The 16,511-nt window shown below is 43.8% G+C and overlaps 1 protein-coding gene across 5 annotated transcripts in view; it reads right to left on the bottom strand.

Annotated features, from left to right (window-relative positions):
- Positions 1-591: 591 nt before the first annotated feature.
- The window catches only part of LOC139764167 (acetylcholinesterase-like), a 207,644-nt gene continuing 191,724 nt past the window's right edge, over positions 592-16,511 (bottom strand). For all 5 annotated transcript variants that reach the window (XM_071690713.1, XM_071690714.1, XM_071690715.1 and 2 more), the window contains one exon: positions 592-7,110. In XM_071690713.1, coding sequence (XP_071546814.1) covers positions 6,980-7,110 — 131 coding nt within the window. In that variant the 3' untranslated portion in view covers positions 592-6,979. The remainder of the gene's footprint in view (positions 7,111-16,511) is intronic.

Genomic DNA, 16,511 nt, shown 5'->3' on the forward strand with positions numbered 1-16,511 from the left:
TTTTACGTATCCTACCCTTATTTTTTTCTGTTCTCTTCCCGTTTCCCACAACACCCCTCTCATCTTCCCTCCCTGTTTCTCTCATTCCCTCCCTCTCTCTCGCTCGCCACTGGAGTGTCGTCCGCACCACTTCCTTTTACGGGATTTATTATTCATGGCGTCTATAGAGAGGTGAGCGGGCGTACCACACAGACCCTGATAGCCCGGCCACTACCCTCGAGCTACGGGAGAGAGAGAGAGAGAGAGAGAGAGAGAGAGAGAGAGAGGGTATAACCTTGGCGACCAACCGATCACCATAGCCCAGTAGTATTGCTAGGAGGACCCAGCCACTGGGACGTCTGAGGTTGTGTGTGTGGGTGGGTGGGTGGATGGGTGTTTGTAGGAGAAGATACACCAAGTGCAAATTATCGTGAAAGAGATGAGCTTTTAAAACATAATTTTAGGAAACATTTTCTGTTTCTGCAGGATATGAAATGTTGCCATAAGTTAGTGACCAAGAAAATGGAAAGCATATATATATATATATATATATATATATATACATATATATATATATATATATACGCACCTTAGGAAACCAGAAAACACGCATAATCGTAAAAACTTTATTGATGTCACTACGATATACATATAATTTTACATATACCATTTTCCAAGAGAGATAGTTTTGTTTATAGTATTTGTGAGTGAAAATTGAGTAAATATTGAAAAGTAAGTAGTCAGTCAATAGGGGTTAATTTCTCAATGATAATGAGGGAGGAAAACCAACTTTATTGAAGCAGTAAAATCGGTCTCAGGATCGCTAATGTAGAATTACAGTCTTCAGAAATACTTTTTGTTATATATATATACATATATGTATGTATAAGTAAATTCATAGATCAGGCGTCACTTACAATATACCATGTGGTTATTTATGGCTAGATCTCTAGAAAATACACGAATTGCATGATTCTAGAAATACTATCTAGACAACCTGGCAGCTGCATGATTCTAGGAAACACCAATTGGGTTTCGGGGAAAAAAATCTAACCCATTGGTCGATTCTCAAAAGCGACCATGAGAAACTAGGCCAAATTTAACATTTCTAGAAAATACCTAAATGAATGTCTCTAGAACACTCATCAACTGGATGACTCTAGAACCGCACCTGGCAGAGATTTACTTACAGTATTCCCATGAGCGACGAAAAGGCCGAGGAAAGCAACGAAAAAGGAAAGCAAAAGCGGCGGTGATGGAGGCGAAGAGCTATAGACCGAGTCAGAGCGTCGGGCGGTGAGGAGCTAATGATACAGAGAACTTGTTTTGCTCCCTGAAAAGAACTGTAGTTGTTAGGCCACACATCAAGATACGTTTCCACCAGTTTCTGCCGGTATGGTCCATGTCTACGCTTCATTGCAAGAGTGGTTCGATGTTTTGCTGTGCAACCTTCTCGTTCTCTCGTTCTTGTTTTCATCGCTGGTTGTGTTTTGTCGGTAAATTTATGTAAATTACCTTGTTTTTCTCGAGTGTGTTGCTCTGGCTGCCATACACGAAACTGATTCGAATACCAGTAGGTGTTTCATAACACGATCCTGATTCGAACGCCTGTAATTGTCATACACGAAGCTGATTCGTACGCTAGTAGGTGTGTCAGTTTCGTCCCGAACCATTAAAGCCGATTGATGTATCTCTATGATGTGTTGCCTTAATTCGCCCACCGCCCCTTCGCCAGACCCCCCTTTGGCACTCGCTCTGTCTCTCCAAGTGTTGGGAACTTGTGTGAGATAGGAGGAAATATTGAGGAGCCAATTGGAATGGAACAAAGGACGACGCAGGGAAAAGATTCGTAAAGAAAACGATACCAGCTTTGTAATGTTGGTTCTTTCGAGAGGATGAGTTTTAATTGCACTGCTCTTGAAAAGACTTAGAGGAGAGGAAATAGGGAAGGGAAAGAACATGGAGTGTGCACTTCCATTTTTGATAATAAATTCAGCGGATGAGAAAGTGACTTATAATGATATAATACTATATTGTGATCAGAATTTTTTTTTTTTTATCTTGAATAAAGATTTGTAATATATTTCGATCATTTTTGATAAACATTTCTACCATAGACATAGGGCAACAACGAACGAAAATATTAGTTTTATAATAACATGATCATTGATGATTATGTATGAAATAAATTACATGTATCTCTTATATCTAAGAAAAAAAAATATATAGAGTTGCGTCAGTGCTTCGAGGGGTCGTATTTGATTATCATGAATGTCATTTAAAGGAAAAGTAATAATAATAATGACGTTTAAGATGAGTCAATTGTCAACAAATGAACATCTGGAAAGCTTAGGATGAATACGCTTGTTTTGCCCCTCCGACGTCTCGAACGTGGAGCTTGGACTCAGTGGGCACCTGCGGCTGGCAGGCAGTGGTAACCCACACACACGTCTGATCCCGACAGATATGTGATGATGAGAATCGCCCATAAGAGACGTCATGTTTCACCACTGTCTGGGCCCCGCCTACGCCCACTGATTCTCTGTGTTTCGGTTCTTTTCTAGGAGTCGCCAGGGCAGGCCAAGAATGGGAGATCGGCCTGAGGTCAAGGTTCATCCAGGGGTCACTTAATACGCCTTTCTGACACCAGCACAGACGTGGTAATGTTACGGGAGATGAGGTATCCTTCCCCCTTCCCCGTCATGCCTGAAATTCATAATACATAGCTGTACTCTGTAGCTGTGAGCTGTACGCCTTGTGAGGCGGCACCTCTGTCACTGTGAACATTTCGCCACCTTTTACCACAAGGATTAGTCATCAGGAAAGCTCTCGGTTCTCGCACATGTTTTATTTCGTGGGAGAAGGAATACATCACACAGAGCGTCGCGTCGCCCGCCCTGGATTCCTCTAGAGACGAAAGGATATGCTGTTGTCGTCGAGTGATCATCCTGTGGTAACGCCCTGGACTCCTGGCCTAACCAGCTAGCTGCTCGACCACAACACAGCAACCTTAACCCTGGCTTTTCTGTAAACTTTCCCCTTGACGTCGGAGGGATACGTAGCAACAACGCCAGTTTCCCCTCAGCCTCGTAGAAGACGACGTTCCACAAAGGTATCCTCCCCACCTGCAGCAGCAGGTGGGCGGTGTGACGAACCTCGCTGGGAACCCAGGCGTGAGAGAGCGGCACACGTCCGGTATGCGGCAGTGATTTTGGGTTCAAATCGAGACAAAAGGCTGAAAATTGAAGGTTCTTTTTTTTTTTTTCTCTTGCTCTAGGCGGCTATCTAGGGCGGGTTCTCCAGTCTTATGAGTATTCAGTAAGGCCGCTACTCTAGATCATATAGTGGCTTAATTGAGGCTTACTGAAGAGCCGTGAAATTGAAGAATGACCCTAGGGACTTTTTAAGCACCAATAGCATAACAGCAAGGTCTACTTAGAGGTCATACACTACACCACAAACAAAATTTATGAATAAATGTGATGAAAACCTACTAATTATGTTATATATATATATTTAATTGAACTATATACTCCAAGACGCTACAAATACTGCTGTATATATACACATGCAAGACACATAACAGTACTAGTACTTCTGCAAAACGAAGTACTTCTCAGCAGAGAGTTAAGGGTTTAGTATTACCCATATGTACATTACACACGAGAGGGTTTAAAGAGCCTTGTGTGAATGGTGTGTTTGTGATGTGCGTGTGTTTGTGATGTGTGTGTGTGTTTGTGTATAACAGAAGACTAAAATCAACCCTTTTTGACTTATAAAGAGTCATACCCTCATATTGTCTTCACTAGAACGAAACAATGAGAACGCACAGTAAACCACCCCGCGAGTTCTGATTGGCTACGTAATAACAGGTTCTGTCTCAGTATGCTCAGCTAAGCAGGTCCAAAAGACATATTGAGATTACATTTAGTCTAGCCTGTCGACACATTAGGATTACATTTACTCTAGCCTGTTTTTCCATCACTCGTAACAGTATACCATATTTACTAGGTATTTGATTCTGATGTTTGATCCATCATGTTTTTGAACCTGCCTAAAATATTACACAGGAGAGATATTCGAGGCGACTAAACGCTTTGCTATGTTTGTACATAGTTCGACACTCACAAGCATAGAAACGACCAGTTGCAGTCGGTAACACTGTACCGTAAAGTGTATAGACATTTGACATTAGAGTTATTCTTAATGTAATAATATCTTATAAAGCTATCTAGAAAGAACGAAACAAAGAGGAAACTCTTAAGAATGTACATATGATCTAACAATGTGATTTGAAGGGTTGTGTAGGGGGTGGGTGGGTCTGTAAGGTGGTTGAGGTATAGGGGTTGTGGGAGATGAAAGGGTTGTTGAGGTATTAAAAGGTTGTGGGAATCTGAGGACTAAATCTGCAAGGACTAAAGGGTTGTAAGAGTCTGAAGTTATATGGTTATGAAAAGTTGTAAGAGCCTGAAGGACAGTGGAGGTCTGTAGGGGTTGTGGGGACTGAAGGGTTGTGGGGATGAAGAGCTGCAGGAAGTGAAGAGTTGTAAGAATTGAAGGGCTGTAGGAAGTAAGGGGTTGTAGAGGTCTGAAGCGTTGTAGGATTCTGAAAGGTTGTAGAGCACGGAAAAGACATAGGGACCGATGCGTTAGGGGTTCGAAGGTTTTAGGGAGGTTGAAGGGTTTTAAGGTTGTGAGGGGGATTCAAGGGCCTGAAGGGTTGTAGGGAACCCATCGGAATGAAAGACTCGTCCCCGTAAACAAACACGGGAGGGACTTGCGTACTCCGTCTCTGTAGACCCTGATACAAGCGAGGGTTTTTATGTCTCGTGGAGTTTGGAATAAGCTTAGAAAATAAAACAAAATTGCTTTTAATATAGCTCTCTCTATATATTTATATGTATATGTATACTAGCCTTAACGCTATACAGGGTAAGTGTCACGACAGACCGTATGTAGATTCCCACAGAGCCACAAGAATAGAGGGGGACATAACATCATTTCGACAGGCTCCAGACGAGTCACTTATATTTAAATCAAACATTAAAATCGTCCTTAGTGTCAGCCAAGAACTAGTCATTATATCTTCTCTCTTACATGACAGTGATTATCTGAGATAACGAAGTAATATCTGGGGAGGAATAAAACGACAGTACGAGCCTAGTCTCGCGTTCGTTTCATTAGGTAGAGAAGAGGGGTTCGACAGCATGGCAACATGATCCACTTAAGACAAAAGTCAACAACGGGTGTGTGTGTGTTTCTTGTGCAATTTACGCCAACATTTGAGTCCAAAGTCGATTTAGCTAGCATATAGCAGGGGAAAAATATATATATATATATATTTATATATAATATACAGGTTCATATAAGTCAATGTTTGAAACTACCATTAGCATCGACCCAAGGAACAGTGGAGGCATCTGAAATCTCTAGACAGGAATGAGAAACAAAGAATCCAATTCACTTTTCCGAACCAGTGGCGCAACATGTGACTATTTCCCGCCAAAACGGCTGCTTTTCGATCCCCCTTGCCACATCGTCTACGCCACAGACACTGGTAATACATAGCCATTTTGACGGGATATAGCATCAGATGTCGATGAACCTGGTCAAAGTGCTGTTACTATTCTTTTTCCTTGCCATGGATTCGCGGTAAATACGACCAACTGTCTCCTTGGGTGATTAATCTCTGCAGTAACCAGACTGAGACGCTGATGCCAGTGGTAGTCCAGCGACGCAAACCGAAAGATCACGTGACACCTGATGAAACTTAGAACACTGTATCGGAAATCCTAAGAGCTATTGTAGAGATATGTATGAGTTGTCTGAGTTCCGGGGTATCTTCTAAGACGATTAGATTAGAGGGAGACGCATCTCACGGGTTAATAATAGGTTACTGCTTAGCGTCTAGGGAGGGGGATTTGAAGGAAAAAAAAGATTGAAGAAAAGGAGACACATTTCGCTTAATGTAGTGGAATGCAACCCCCGTCCCCATTTCTACAGAAGTCAATGGGAAAGATGACGCTTTGGCAGAAGTGTTCTGGCTATTCCACGACCCAAGCTATTGGGGAGGGTTTTGTAGCTTACTAAGAACGAATAGAAAATTAGAAGAGAAAAATGAGGTCTGATAATGCGAATACTTATAGTTGAGGTGTGAGGTGTTAATATGGCTGACCTTCTACGGTCGAGCGGCAATAAGAAGACAGCCATACTGACAACCTTGAGACTGCTGGGTTGCCTGTCCCTGGGCGAGGTGTGTTGTGCAGTCAACAGAGCGTCCTTACACACCACAGGTAGTGTCCAGCTTCACCCAGCGCCACACGACAAAGACAACACCAGAAGAGTCTATCCACTCGTTCTTCACTATATATATATATATATATATATATATATATATATATATATATATATATATATATATCGTAGACGAGTATAATGTAGCAGGTGTGAACTTTGATCCCGAGGCGGTCCTGTGCAGCAAAATCCTGAGGGGCTGTCCCTTACCTATACCCATTGGGCTCCTCCATAACACACTCTTGAGGTCCATGTAGCGTCACTTACTTCCCTGGAGCCCATCTTGTTAATACACACCCTTTGGGCTTCTTTCCTTTGCCAAATATCATTTAGGGACCCTCCCGATACGTGTAGTCTCAAAAGTGATGTTGTTCACAACTTTTGGTTTGAATCCTCTTTTTCGTCTTCTGTCACAACCATTAGCCCAAACATCACTTTCAGCACTGCTACAGAATCTGTGTGTGAACTGCTTTTAGCGCGGCAGATTCTGGCTAAATAGCTCTCATCTAGCGGGATGACGATGTGGGTCGTCCCGTACACATACTAAGCGGCAGCAAACAGCAACTTGTCGTCGTCTTCAACATACTTAAAGCGGCGTCAAACAGCGACTGTCGTCGTCTTCAGTGTCGACAACTGCTTCCCTCAGCAGCAGCTGTTACAAGTAGAGGCGTTTTTGTGTTGTGAGGCGAGGATGGGGAGACGTTCCTCACGGGCGAGTCATTGAGGAGTACACTAGCAGCACGGGCGTTACCAAGGCCGCCCACATTCCCGTGGCTCTCCCAGCACCGTTGGCTTCGATGTTGGGGCACTGCTCAGGACCCTTGCTCTTCTGGTCGGCTGCAAGAAAGGCAGAAAACCTTAATATATGACAATCGGATACTGGAGAATATTTTGTGGACTGAAAGAAATAGAGGAAAGTGGAGAGAGAGGTATCAAAAGCCTGAACATGCTGGAGGTATTTGTGTGAGGCATGAAGCACTACCAGTGTCCCAGGTAGCAAATGGGAACCACTGAGGTAAAAGTGACTTGCAAGGTTGCTGATGTGTGGGGGTGAGGGAGGTCAGAGAAGCGACGATGTAAGTTGGTGTCTGCGGGAGGAAGTAGTGATCAGCCTACTGATTACTATAGTTAGTGTTTGGTAAGATTGGTGCTCAAATAAGTTGGTAGATACGTGTGTTTACTACTGTAGAATACAGAGGGTGGGTGTAGTGACAAGAGTTAAGGGTATGAAGCACTGAACATACGGAAGATACACAAGTTCATTTGTTCCCTTGCTATTGTCTGAATGGGTTCCATTTCCTCGGCTTTTTCCTACATTTCATCTGATGTATGTGTGTTCGACCTGGGTCCATATGGAGGACAGAGGCATCACGTGGCCTTGTGAACTTTCCCTCGTAAGTCTAATAATCAGTAGGTTTCCCGTGAGGGCTCGCTGAAGGCGCATCTGAACGCTGGTTCGACATGTATGTCACCCTCTCTGTGGACAGCTATAAGTTTCCTGATCAAGCTTGGTCAGGCATACATTCGCCGTCGTTTTCAATTTTTACATATATTTTTCATTAATCGATTGATTTAGCACTATGAAGACTAATTTTTGTTAGTGATACAATATAATTTATCACCCTCAAGAACAACGCATATATTAAATGTTCTTATTCGGCCTTAATTCATTGGCTTTGATAGTTAATGTCTTAAAGTCAACTGTAATGACGAGGCAAAACATGAAGAGTGGATGTAGTGACTTGTCCCAAAACAAATCTGGGTATTCCGGAAACTGAACAGATTTCATAGTCACCTCCCGTACGACAGCATTTACCTAGCTAAGAATTCTATTTAGTGTCCTCTCACTCTGAAACCCATCTGGAGCTGGCATTGGTATAATCCTTCTAAAGCAAAGGATGCAATGGCCTTACCGTCGTAAGACTGAGAATCGGGATGTATTTCGTCTGTCCCGATTCAAAGGATGAGGCGCGCGGTTTACTGCCAACCCTGGCATCAAACGGCTGGCGAAGGGGCAAGTAGAGAGCTAACTATGCCTTCCCAAAGGAGAGCATGTGAACCAGTATGTTTTGAGTGTACTGTTTTCTCTTCACGTGTCCCTATTATAGTTCCGGTTCGAATGGTACAGTGCAATGGGTGTGCGGGATGGGTGTCCCAGAGTTCATACTCCGCACACTGGTATAGTTTGGGTGGACAGAAATGGCTGATAACATGTGTGTACCGAAACTTTATGCGGACGAAAACTATGAAGAAATAAAGGTATATATTTGTATATGATGGGCATGTCACCTCGGCCTGGAGAGAAAGAAGTATTGACTGTATGATTTTTACCGCATTTCCTTGCGAACATTGGTTCAGCAAAGTTGCCCATTTATTGGTTAGTTATTTTTCCAGTGACTTTAAATCACAATGGTACCTTCATTTTTTCTTTTTCATTAAAGACCTCAGCCATGTATATTAAGATGGGTTTTCGAAATCAAAAATAATGCGTAATCTACAAAATATAACCGTAACTGAAAAGAAACTTGTATGAGCTGGTTCTTTCTGTAACCCTACAGCGAAATATTTTGACATCTTCGGACGGAACTTTGTAATACGCTTACTTCCTCTTCTGTAGTGTAGTATGTGGTTAAAATCTCGGTTGATTCGTGCATATTTGTGAATAAACCTAAAGGAAGCGGCTGAGAGTATCATGCTGAAATGCATGTTTAAGATGAGGAGGGTGTGAGGAATTGACTCGGATAGGAGAGTCGGTGTGTTTCATGGGTGTCAGTAGAGTGGCTAGTTGGGTTCATAAGGACACTGGAAGGGTGAGAGAGAGGTACCTCCAAAGACTAGCAGGAAAAGGAAGTACGAAAGAAATTCACGTGTTGAGTGGGTAGGAGGCGTGAAGGGCAGGTGGTTCGTTTTGAGAAATGAGTGATCAGACGGAATCATAGAAATGAGACATGTAGGTGCTCTGAGAAGTTCATGGGAGTGGGGGAGTGAAGAAACTGTTAGTTTCACAAGGATGGAGGAGGAGGGGAGAGAAATATAGGGAAGTTTCAAGAGGGGGAAGGGAAGGGAGGCATGGAAGAGGTTAAAGTAAGGGGAGATAAGGGAAAGAGGGGGTGCAGTAACCACGGTCCTGGTCATGGCCTCAGAGAGGATATGTCTGACCTGAACTTCTCATTACCTAAAGAGTGGAGTGTTCAAGACCAGGTCATGGGTGTCCATGAATGATGTAGCTGTGCTGGACAGTTTTAGGGTCTGCATGGCAAACTGAAGCAAGGGAATATTAGCTGAAGTGAGGATCAGATTTAAGATGTATCTTGCGTAGAGAGATTAATGACAGCAATGTTTAACAAGTCATGATAGTCTTTATTTAGACGTACTAATTCATTACCATCAGCTTAATTGTGATTTTGCTCACTAGTGAAGGAACAATGCAGCTCAAATGAAATGTATGACTACAGTCCATATGGAACAAGTTCATATATGAGAAAGAAATAGAAACTACTTGTCACTGACACAAGAGGACCAGCTACGTTTACCTTCGTCTTCTTAACTAAATGGACCAAGTGGGTGAACGGTGCAGGTCCCGTCCGTGGTGACGTCACGACTATCGCATGCGCACTCACCTCCCTCCCCTGTCAAAGTGAACCGCTCAGTGGTGCCAGCTACACACTACTCGGCTGCCGGCGCTCACTCAAGACCACAGCCCCCCACACACACACCATCCCACTCACAGTGACCCCCACAGACTGTTTTAAGATTTTGTGGGTCCGTCCGCTATCATATAATGAACCTCTAAGATCAAGAATTTAAGATGATACAGTGGTTATACATCTGACCGACTGTCAAAAGGCTTAAGAAAGAAATAGAGAGAATTTCTCCCGTTATCATTGGTTAGTTTTAAGGAAAAGTCTCAAGACTGTAGCATATCCAGGACGTGGCAACGTTCCGAACCAACTGCAATAGAGTATCAAAGCGATTCTGGTTGATCCCGACGTTGCCAGACATTACAATATGTTCCAGTCATTCCTCTCTTTTTTTTTTCCTCCCCCATGCAAGAACAGACTATCTCTTCAGTGTCTGTAGATTTGAAGTGCTCGACTTTCATGCCGATTTCACCTTGGACTAGTAACTTTAACTGGCCTATGAAGGAAGGATGGAAGGAGTGGGGGAGGAAAAAAAAGATTTTTAAGAGAATCATTTGGTCGTTTATGCATCGGTTTCGAACTCTCGTCTGGGTAATTATTGGGCACGTTAGCTCAAGTGGTCTCCGAAGGTCTTGTGTGGTGTAGTGTATCTTTAGTGAGCCCGGCCAGCACCAGGAGCTCACGGGTTGGCCCTCCGCCGCCACCACCACCACACTACAAGGCTCGTTATGTGTTCTGCTTAACTGCTGGAGCACCGCACGCTAGTGCCTCAGCGCCGCCAGCAGCAGAAGCATCAGGACTGAAGTCTTATCAAGAGACTAGTGCTGAGAAATTAGTCACCTACGATAGACGTGTGTGAGGTCATGGTGACCTGATACAGATATGTGTGCTTGATGTCATCATTACATGCAGCCTTATGAGTGACCTGCTACACACGTCTTTGTGAGGTTAGGCTGACCCTGCTACAGGCGTGTGTGTTAGCGACGTCACCCTGGAGTCAGGAGTGAGGTGCACCAACGGCGCAGTGCAGACGTCTCTGACGTCAGCAATGTCATACCACTGAGGGGGGAGTTCCGACGTCAGCAACATGATACCACTAAAAAGGGAGGACGTCAGCAACACCACACCACTGAGAGGCACGACGTCAGCAGACGACACACCGTAGAGTGCTGTGAAGTCAGCAACGCCGTAGAACGCACGGGTGTGACGTCGGCAGCGCCATACCCCTGAGAGACACGGGTGTCAGCAGCGCCCCCCACCACAGACAGGCGTGACGTCAGCGGCGTCTGTACTGCCGTCAGCCCAAGCGAAAAGCTGCTGACAGTCTGGGCGACTAGCGGTGGAGTGGCAGACGCACAGAAGAAAGCACTGGGTGAGCGAGTGACTAACCAATTTCCACGCAGATGGGGGCGCACGTCTCCATAACCAGTTTGCCATTATGTGAACCCAATTTCCTCGTCTACCAATTACATCATCATCCTTGTAGGTGTGAGCGGGTGCAGATAGTGGGGCCCTCCCGTATATATAATTCTGGACAGGCATGCACATACATTTTAAGAGAAAAAGAAAACTAAATCATATTTAATATTTAATGAATCGTCTTGTGCTTTATCAGAGAGAGGTGGCTTATGTCTGGAGAGTTATTGAAAAGCTAGTCTACCATATGCTCATGATAAATCCAAAAAGGAAAGAAGAAAACAAAATTTGGCTGGCGTAAGCGTGATCCTGAAGTTGTTTCCCTAAGCTTAGAGAGAAATGGAAGAGGGAGAGAAGGGGGGAGGAGAAGTTACATGATGGAAGGGGGGGGAATAGATGGTCAGGAAGAATTGGAGAATGCTTCACGAAGCAGCTAGTGAAGCAGTGCTTCGTTCGTTCATGTTAGCTTCACATGACCATTAGTTTCAAGCAATTAGTATTGCAGACTATGTACATGCATGCTCGTCCACACACACACACACACACACACACACACACACTCAAAACACCAAACGGATCTTCAAATACATCTCTACATAAACATTAACAACATTAAATGAAGCCAGAACACACCAGTGGTTCACGGCTTCAGACTAGTGTTCACTAGAGGCACACATGACCACACACCCCTTCACATGTTTTACCACAGAACGTATCTCAGCTAGCAACGTAAATCTGCCACGTTACGTGGGTAGTCGCATGCCAGCATCCTCTGCCAAGAGCTGACATGGCAAACCTTATAACATGAACAGTTAAGCATACCAGGGAGGGATAGCTAAGTAGCCTTTCGTGCTCTTACCCACAAACGAGCATACACACTCGGACACATCGAGAAGCAAGTAGTTAGTGTACCAATACTACCATCATTGTTACTATCCATCATTATCAATTGCATCATTATCAGTAAAGATAATGCTATCTTTGTCATCGCTTCTTTTTATCCTTATTACTCCCATCTACCTTTGGAGCCATTTTGGGATTAAACTACTCTGAAACTTTTGCACTATATCTTAGTAGGGTAGACGAAATCTACTTAAAGCTTCCAAGACCCAGTTTCTACCCACCTCTCTCTCAAAAACTACTCACAACTTTCGTCTCTCCTCTGACGGCTCTGTACCTCCACCTCTTGGCTCGACGAACACTATTTCTTAGAAATCCCACATTACGGGAATAGCTAAGTCTGCCTCTAAGAAACTGTGTCCTGTTTGTGTCGAATTTCTTCTCTTCTGAACAGTCGCTCCGTTTATATATGGGATTGATTCGTCCTTGTATGGAGTACTGCTCTCGCATCTGGAGTGGTTCTAGCTCTGTATCCTTGCTTGACAGAGTCAAAAGAGGTCCGACTTATAAACTGTTCCAAACTAACTTCCAAACTTGACCCTCTTGACCTTCGCCGCAGTGTTGATTCGCTTTCCCTCTTCTATAGACATTACTCTGGCTTTTTGCTCCCAAGTGCAGGCTGCTAGTGTGCCCCCTACCGCTAGCTAGACCACGCAATACTTGGCAAGCTGCCGCGTCACAGATTACTGTGTGGCTGTTAGCAACTCAAGGGTGGGCTGATTTGATAACCGTTTCTTTCCTTACACCTGGAAGGTTTGGAGGTATGTCTTCTCGTGTTTTTCTCAATATCTATGACCTAAGCATTTTAAAGTTTTTCACTCCCCTCAAAATTCGTGAATACTTTCCCCTGTCTTCTTTTCTTACTGTTCGAAATCCTCTCTCTACATTTCAGTTAAGGTCTTGTCTTGTTGTGGACTTTGTCTATGACTGGAACCTCCAACTTGGGGGGAAAAAAAAGACTATAAGACTATACTATTTTTCCTATCCTTGTTTGCCTAAATATAAACACAAAGGACATTCTCATGACGTCGTAAAACATATCATTGGATTCGAAACCTAATCTGTTTTGATTCGTTTGACGAGCATGCATATCCAAAAGACAAGCCATGGTTTATCCTGATTTGCATAGTGACTTGCGAATCATGAAGCCCGCATTCGAATCCCTAAGTAGGCAAGCAGCCAATAATAAACCAAGTTAGTTTATCCTCACCAATGGGATTGACAGGTCAGTGCTTAAGGACAGCGTAGCTTGAGGTGTATATAGTTCTCTCGACCTTGGTAAGTGAAACTTGCCTTTGATTATTAAGATTGCTATAGAAAATATTAACTCTCTTTAGGCTTATAAGGATGCATGTCATTCGGAAACCCCATTTCTCTTGACGAAGAACATTGTTCTGACACGTTTTAGAGCGCAGTCTGCGCTCTTGAATCCCCTCTCTGGTGCAACGGCATAAGGAGGCGTGTATAAGATTTAGAAAACGACTACCCGCCAGATCTTATGAGATGTACAGAAGTGAAACGTGAAGACGGTAGACCGCAGAGTTGTGGTGAATGAAAGGGACTGGTAAACATCGAGAGATGTAAACGGAAGAACACGGGGAGGAAGGAAGGAAACCAGCTTACAGATAAACATGAAGAAATCACTTGTTATAGGACAGGAATAGTGAAGTGAGGTAGTTAGAGAGGATTGAGCAAAAAGAGAGAGAGAGAGAGAGAGACTATGAATGGGGATGTCGGAGAGAGAGAGAAACGATCAGCTCATTTTCCTCGTCTGGACACACTTGGTGTGTGAGTGCTTGGAGGAGCAGACCCTCCAAAGATAGCCACTCATGTCCTATTCAGTAGCGGAGCCGAGCACGCAGGGAGGGAACAAGGCGAGGGGAACGTCGGCGAGTCAAGTCTGCCTTGTAGGTGGCGACAAAGGGACGCTGCTGCAGGTTACCTCTATGGTGGAGGGAAGCTGGTGATTTATGCATTGAAGGGTATATGTCAACCTATGCACTTGGAGTGAAGAGGGTGATTTATATAGTACGAGTAAACATGTTCCCTCCTAATACATTATTTCGAGACAATAAAGATAAGAAGACCACATAAGTGATAAATATGGTGACTGAAAAACTTCCTAGTCCCCATCTATGCAACAAATATACACACGAAGAAAATTGTATACAATTTGGAATTGGGGAAAGTAATAACTCACAGGATATGGCAACGTTGCCTTGTCCAACCGCTGCTCAAATTCATCGAGGCGAATGACAAATCAGCGCTGCCCAGTCGCTGAAATGCATTTCGTTCAGAATATATATATATATATATATATATATATATATATATATATATATATATATATATATGTGTGTGTGTGTGTATTGCATAAAGTTTACTGAAGTTGTGTTTCGCGGGAATGTAAAGCAAGTTGTAAATGTTGAGCAAATGACACGTACATTGCAGTGAGGGGAAACACAGCGAGATCTAATGGCAGGATTGACAGGGGTAGAGGAGGGAGTCGGAGAGAGGAATAAAAAGGATTATGAAGAGGTTGGAGGGTGATTAGCACTGACAAAGAGGGAGAGAGAAGGGAGACTTAGGGAGAACCGGGAATGGTCGAGGGGATTGTGGAAGGGAAGGAATGGCTTGAGGACGAAAGGAAGAGAGGGCATTCAGCTGCCATTGCTGTTGATGGAGTAAAAACATCCCCTGAATCTGGTGGTGGAAAGCATCTCCCAATCCGTGCCTCTAGTTGAAGTCTGTCCTCCTTTAATATACTCTCATGACCAACACATTTTTTCACCTCCTTCTGAGCACTTCCATGTCCAAGAATGAGAGAATAAACTACGTATCTTACCCCGACCCACCAGATCGAGCCTGGGTTAAGGTAACGATAGGTTACAAGTAATTAAAGAGAGATTGCTCTCGTTTTTCCTCAGATAACGACATGAATTAGCAAAGGAACAAAAATAGATGAAAGAATACAAAGAACTGTAAAGAAAGCCCTAGATCCTTCTAACTCGGAGACAAAAAGGAGATTCCAGAAATAGAAAGTTGAGTTGCAAGAGAAAGAGAGAGGTGTATAAGGAGCTTTGTGCAAGGAGATGGAGTGCGAGTGGAGTATTAACTTGATCCAAGCATTCAAATTCGCAAGGCGATGACTTCAACCCAACCAAACCTTCCAGATAAGGTAATCGATAGTGTCGTCTCCCCGTCGGGGCTGGGCAGGGTTGGGTGGGGAAGGACGAGACACACACACACACACACACACAGTTATTAGCGACGGCCACGGCACGAGAACTTCAACACTGCAAACGACACTCGTTGCTACAGGCCTGGCAGCGCTATATTTGGTACGGCCCAGCTGCTGTCGCTGCTGCTACTCAAAGGACTCCCAGACGAGAGACGGGGGATATAAAGTGTGGACGGGGGTGGTAGTGGGAGGGTTGGGGGAGAGAGAGAGAGAGAGATAGAGAGAAGGGGACAGATGCAAACAGACAGTCAAACAGACTACAGGCAGAGAGAAAGAGAGAGAATAAGATAGAGGAGAATAGAGAGAGAGGAAAAGAAAAATCTTTGATTCCCAACACCACACTGGGATTTTCACTGGTCGCACATCCTCCTCTTCCGCTCGCACATCTAGTCTCTTGCACACTCTTGCCTCTCGTTGGCTCCTCCCTTCCACGTCTCTGCACCTGACCATTTGCCTTACTCTCTCCTCCTGACGAATGCTAATGCATCTACGAAAAAAGGGGCTGATAATTCCTACGAGGATCGTGGCACACTCGAAGCCATAACCGAAGGGTGTAGTCTACATCACATGTATGCTAACCTCTCGTGAGTTTCAATCTTCAGGAGAGATCATTTTCGTACGATAATTCTCGAGCAATATTAGCAGCTCTTACGGTTACCATACCACGATGATAGATCCAACGAAGCTGTTTACTTAGGTAAATGGTAAGAACGTTTTGATACAGTCCTCCATGGAGCTTACTTGAAGTTTTGGATCCATTTGAAAGACATTGACTATCACTACAGACATCTGAGAGAATTCTTAAAGGCTAACATCTGAATGAAAATGACTTCAGAATTCTCTTTAGAATTTGTCTAAATTTCTATCTAAATATCGATCATTATCTATTTTTCTATCTATATTTCTATATCTATCCCTTCCCTGTTCCATGGGGGATGGATCGGGTACATAGTCACCGAATCTCTCTCTCTCTCAAAAGCTACTATCTAAACAAAAAAATAGAAAAGAAAAATAGAACCCTTTCCCCTTCGAAATATCCC

Source organism: Panulirus ornatus, chromosome 48 (assembly GCF_036320965.1).
Source record: "Panulirus ornatus isolate Po-2019 chromosome 48, ASM3632096v1, whole genome shotgun sequence".
Classification (NCBI taxonomy): Eukaryota; Metazoa; Arthropoda; class Malacostraca; order Decapoda; family Palinuridae; genus Panulirus; species Panulirus ornatus.